General features: G+C 41.7%; 1 protein-coding gene across 1 annotated transcript in view; it reads right to left on the bottom strand.

Moving 5' to 3' along the window:
* Nucleotides 1-6,159, bottom strand: part of LOC112138977 (protein turtle homolog B) — an 81,107-nt gene that overhangs the window by 53,782 nt on the left and 21,166 nt on the right. The window contains exons 5-6 of the mRNA XM_024261661.1: nt 2,621-2,762; nt 996-1,141 (exon numbers count right to left, since the gene is read on the bottom strand). Coding sequence (XP_024117429.1) covers nt 996-1,141; nt 2,621-2,762 — 288 coding nt within the window. The remainder of the gene's footprint in view (nt 1-995; nt 1,142-2,620; nt 2,763-6,159) is intronic.

Genomic DNA, 6,159 nt, shown 5'->3' with positions numbered 1-6,159 from the left:
GTAAAAATGAGAGGTGGTGTGAGTAAGAAGAGAGTAAAGGGTGCTTTTGGGAAAGTGATGGAGAAAGTGTGGGACCAGCCGAAAAAGGAGAGACAGAATGACGTAAGGTGGAGCTCTGAGAGTGAAGCCATGAAGGAGAACAAATGACAGAGGCGGGAGGCATGAACTGTTTCCAGAGAAGCTCTCTTGTGAACATCAGCCCGCCAGCTCTCTGCGCCCAGAGGAGTCCCAGCAACAGCAGCACAGACCAGAATATCCGCCAAGACTAAATATAGCACAGAAAAAGCCCTATCACTCGCAACAAGCTGGCTCCCCCCGCAGGAGGCTGTGGGGACGCTATTTTCCTGGCAGATTTTCAAGGATTCAAAGCGAAATGAGAAGGAAGCAAAAAGGTAATGAGGGCTAACGGGGAGAGGAAACACTTGGAAGACGAGCAAAGGGAATGGCCCTGCAGTCTGACAAAAAAAAGTCTGCGGTCTTACAGCAATGATGTAATCTTTAACTCTCTCACCACCTCAACGCTGCTGCTGCTGCCAGTCTGTTCACACACAGCAGCCAGATCCAGTCAGCACAGGAATACATTCAAAATGTCTGCTGTCTGACTGATGTCAGAGGTTGTCGTGTCTCAGCTCAGTCTGGGGTCTGAAATCACACAGCTGTGCGAAGGGGAGCGGAGGTGTGCATGAGGGGGAGGCAGTCATCAGAAGAACAAAGGGGGAAAATAAAGTAAAAATTCCTCACACATGAGGCTGTAGAACACAAATTGTGAAAAATATGTCTTTAAATGGGTCAAAGAGTCCTGTCTTACCATGAGGGCTCACTGTGCAGCAGCGGGGTGTTAGAACTGAAGCCTCAAGCAAACAAACTACCACAAACAGCAACAGGAGGGGGACTCATATGTAACGCTTCAATACTACAAATCATTCCAAAAGTGAAACTCACTAGAGCTCCTGAGGTTAACTGGATCAGATAGAATTACAAAAATGAAGACTCACATTGCACTGTCAGGTAGGCAGAGGCAGATGGTGGCTGGCCAAGGCTGTTGCTGGGCACACAGGTGTATTTCCCAGCATCCTCTGGCTTCACTTGGGCAATGATGAGGGAACCATCGATGAGAATACTGACTCTTCGTTTCAGATCACTGTGGACATAAAGGGATTGCAGTCACAGCAGGAACAAGTGTCATCATAGCAGACCATAAATTAATAAAGAGGAGTCGACAGCTTAACCTGCAAGTATATCTTTCAGATTTTAGGTTTGGATGGGAAGTGCTTCCTCCTGGTACTGAACATTTATTTGATTTGTCGGTAGAAAAACCTGTACTGACGCATGTCTTCTCTTGTTTGTGTGATGAAAACCCCATGACACTATAAGTCACCATTGCTTCCCTTTCATCCTCCCATTTGTTCCCAACCACAAAGATTCTTTGACTTTTATGCTTATAATTGAGTTTGAGTCATGAATCAAAGCAGAGGGACTGAACGGCTGCTGGGGAACTTCACAACTCCACTGGCTTCAAAGGTGAGCTGGGAATCCCAGAACCTTCCCTACAATCATTTGTTTGTAGCCTACAGCACAAAAACAAAAAACAAGAATGGCTGATCATTTATTTATTCCCAATACCAAACATTCTATCATATGAACTAAAAAAAAAAAGCTGTACAAATTTGGATTTTAAGACATCCCTCCACCCACAGAACCAGCTAAACCTGTCAGGATCACTGAATTCCTGAACTTAACCCAGCTATTGTTGGTTGAACCTGTAACAGATCAGTCTGCTGCAGGACACCTTCTTATTTTAAAAAAGTTTTTTATCATCGATAATTAAGATTAAAACACTCAAATGCAAGAGATTAATGACAATTGTGCTTATAAGTTTACATACCCTGGAAGAAATTGTGATTTCTTGTTAATTTTTCATAGAATATCATAAAATTAAAACTTTTTTCCACTCATTGTTAGTGGTTCGATTAAGCCATTCACTGTTAAACAACAGTGTAGTGGTAAACTCTATTTAAAATGATAATGACACAAGAAACTTCCAAAATTACACAAATCAATTAATAACTTGTATTGCCTCCTTTTGCATCAATACCAGCTTGAAGTCTTTTGTGGTTCTTTAGTTTCTCTGATGATACAAGAGACAATTTTTCTTGGCAGAAAACCTCAAGTTCCTTTAAATTCTTTAAAAAATCTTATTCTTTAAATGGTTTAACCCAGAGGTCGGCAACCTTTGACAGTAAAAGAGCCATTCATGCTAATTTTCTGCTGATCAAAACCTAGAAGAAGCCATAGTCTTACTTATATTTTGAGTTTAAAAAAGCTTTCAATTTTTTTTTCTTTTTCAAATTTACAATGCCTGTTTTTCAAATATTCAATCTTGTTTTTCATTCACTTTAAGCAGATCCTGATTTGACCCCATAGAAAACAAACTGGCACTGACCTAACCGGTTTAAAAAAGTACATTTGCACATTTATTCCTGCACAAATTTTCCATGAGCAAATTAAGAATCTTCTGCTTTTGTTCTAAATTTCCTCCTCAAAATCCATATTTCGACCTGCTATAAAACAGAAAACGAAGTAAGAGAGCGGCCGATGACGAAGATGCTCATCACTTTACTTCTTGAAGAAGACGTTGTCCTGCTCCCAGAACCAGGTGTAGGTCAGGTTGCGAGGATAGGCCTCCGCCTGGCAGGTGAAGAAGGCGTCCTGTGAGATGTTCACGGTTATGTTCTCTGGTGGCGATATGATGAACGGTGGGCCTGGTGGAGGACACACGAGGGTCAGACAGGTCACTCGACCCAGCGGCAAACTCAGACTCCACCATGAAGCTTTTCATACAGACGGCTCGTGAATACAGCGCTAACACCCAGCATTAAAAAAAAAGTTTAAAAATCAACAAATGTACTGTTGATTTTTAGACACACATGTCTCCTGACTCCCAGAAAGTTTGAAAAATATGGATATGAAAACATTCAGTCGTTCATTAATGTTAATATCAGCATCTCTTTTTCCAGTATGTGTTCAGGTCAGGGACTGTCTGAAAATAACACCACACCGTCTAGAGTTTCATTTGAGAACTGCCTGTGTGAAGGTTTGAAACTCATCCGTCACAATACTTGACAGTACACAGCTAAAGCCGGGGGCGCCGTTTGACACCCCAGGAGTGAGAGCATGCTGGGACGTCAATCTGAACTTTAATGATGAAACATGCTCATTTTTTTTCTTTTTTTTTTTTTGGAACAACACAACTTAATTCTGAAGAGTTTGTTTTTAGCAATAAGACAAACAGCATATTGAACTAATTACTCAATCGTTTTGTATTCTTATTCTTAGTTTTTACTTCAATGACAAAATACATGTTTTACATAAAACTTAAAATATGTTTAAAATGAAATAAAAAAAGGCGGGGTCACAACAGCACCAATTTGTGATTGTATAATCAGTCCATCACGCTGGCTGCAAGTGTTATCGATATTTTTAAACAAACTCCTGCTCAGATTTGACCTACATCCTGTGATTATATTCTTGATCTTTTTGATTTAAAGTCTTACATAAATGCAGTGGCTCCATTCAAAATTAAACCACCAATAAAACGCCATGGAAAACTGAGTGTCTGAAAGGCGACTGCAGGAGAACAGAAAGGCGATACAGAAAGACAAAATTAATAATTCATCAAGAAATTTTAAAAGAAGAACACAAAAAAATGATAATAACTCAGATAAACAGGCAAGAACACTAAACATTTTAAATTTAATCTTAGCAAATAATAAATAAATAAATAATAAAATCCATCCATCCATCCATCTTCTTAACCGCTTTGTCCCTTTCGGGGTCGCGGGGGTGCTGGAGCCTATCCCGGCTACTGATGGGCGAAGGCGGGGTACACCCTGGACAGGTTGCCAGTCTGTCTCAGGGCCTCAATCACACACATTCACTCTCACATTCACACCTAGGGACAATTCAGAGTCACCAATGAACCTATGAAGCATGTTTTTGGACGGTGGGAGGAAGCCGGAGTCCCCGGTGAAAACCCACGCATGCACGGGGAGAACATGCAAACTCCACACAGAAAGGTCCCAGCCGGGAGTCGAACCGGGGCCTTCTCGCTGTGAGGCAAGAGCGCTAACCACTGCGCCACCGTGCAGCCCATAAATAATAAAAACAATACAAAATAGATTTTTAAAACAATTGATATTTTAAAAAACAAAGATTTTAACAAGTCCTCCATGCCATCATCTAATGCTACATGTGAGAACTTCGCAGACCAATTCATGGGTAAAATCCGTGCTATGAGATCTAATATTTCATCAATAAAATACTCAGGTTTTAACAGATCACTAGTATTATTTTTATCCAAAGAAACACTCGGGAGCTTTTTGTTCCGAGATGCTTGGTCAAATTTCTTAATGGCGTTACTTATTAGAGAAAACTAAACACATACATAAGATGTATGTGTTAAATATTCCGCAGATAATTGAGACCTTGGCGAGTGGTTTCTGCTCCTGCGCACTCATGTTTAATCCTCAGAAAAAGACATCGCGGCAGAGAGACCGTCTACTTCCGGCGTGCCTGAGCTGGTCCTTGTGTACGCTCTAGCTGAATGTCAGTGAGCGCGCTTGTGCTCAGGCTCTGCTCGTGGATCTACTTTTTACCGCGTAACGCCTGGTTCAGACTGGACGCGAAAGCGTGACGAAGCGGCACAGATCAGAGGCCGCCTGTTCTAACCATATTTATGCTGTAGTTCACACCAGGCGCGATCCTCCGCGGAAGCCTCGCGCTGTGCAGCGGATCGTTTCAGCGTTTGGTCTATTTGGTGCGAGAGCGATCCGCGTCAATTCTGGCTGGAAGTTACATCAAGATACATTAGAAAATCCTTTTTTTTTTTAAATTATAACCAATTTTTTAAAATAAAACACCACAATTGACAAATGTGATCATGTTTTTGTGTCTAAACAGACTGTAGAGATTAAAATAAACATACAATCACAATGCACACACATAAATAACAGACAGAAAGACGTGCACACACAGATCAATGTAGCAGGCCGACTCCAGAGCGGGACGTGGGGCTGGGTTTGAGGTGTAGACAAACAATAGAGAGGCAGAGAACAGTTCTTAGCAGAAACATGGGGTAATATTTTTAGGTTTTTAATTTACCCATGATGGCAAAAACAAAAAAAAAAGCTCTAGCAGAAGCGCCAGTCGACCATCGCAAAAAATGGGGTCTGGTGTGAATTGCAGGACAGAGTGGAGGCCGAACACACTCCACTCCACGCCGCTTCACAGCGCTTCTGCGTCCAGTGTGAACCAAGTGGGACCTGACTTTTGATAATCAGGGGTGGACCAGAGCATGGGAACACGTTACACTTATTAGTAAAATCACTGCATTGGCTCCCTGAGGACTGATTTTAAAATTGACCTAAAACACATTACATCTATAGTTTTTCAAGAACTTTGTGAATTTTATATAGTTAATATACATCAATAATATTGCTAAATTGCATAAAGATGTCTTTTTTAATGTTTTAAAATTGACATTTTCAAAAATCTTTATCCATCCCTTATAAGAGTCTTAAAAGGTCAATGACAGGGGTCATGGTCCAGACACCACAACTATATTCAAAAAGATTTTAAAACTTTTTCTACCAACAATGGAAGTTTAATTCACACACTAGCATGAGCACACACACTAACTTCTCTGTCATGCTTTGTTCCACACAAAGACAGAATTGTGCGTCAACACGGGCGCATCAACAAACTCACACAGCACAGCTGAGCCAGTGTTTCAGCTCCTAAGTGTTTGCCCCATATGTTAGCTCTGATTAGTAGCCCACAGCCTGATCCTTTAACAAGCAGCGCGCTTCCATCTGCCAGGCCATTAGCAGTACAACCAGGACTAGCCTGTGCTGTGCTGGATGGTTGTGTAAGTGGTGTTTTTGTGTGTATGACTGTCTGAGTGTGTCGATGCCAACCCACCCCGTTTGGAACCAGCTGACTGCTGGAGATTTGTTGGCACGGGAGTCTCTTAGCTGGAGCTCAGGCTTTCCAGGAGGACAGCCATTAATCCGCCTGAATTATACAGGACCGGGAAACAGGCGTCCTGACTTCGGCTCAGTCACAAAAGGAAATCCCGGCGAACATTAAATAAAGAGAATG

Source organism: Oryzias melastigma, linkage group LG14 (genome assembly GCF_002922805.2).
Source record: "Oryzias melastigma strain HK-1 linkage group LG14, ASM292280v2, whole genome shotgun sequence".
Classification (NCBI taxonomy): Eukaryota; Metazoa; Chordata; class Actinopteri; order Beloniformes; family Adrianichthyidae; genus Oryzias; species Oryzias melastigma.
Note: the sequence above shows the minus strand (reverse complement) of the source record. Positions and strands in the feature narration are given on the sequence as shown.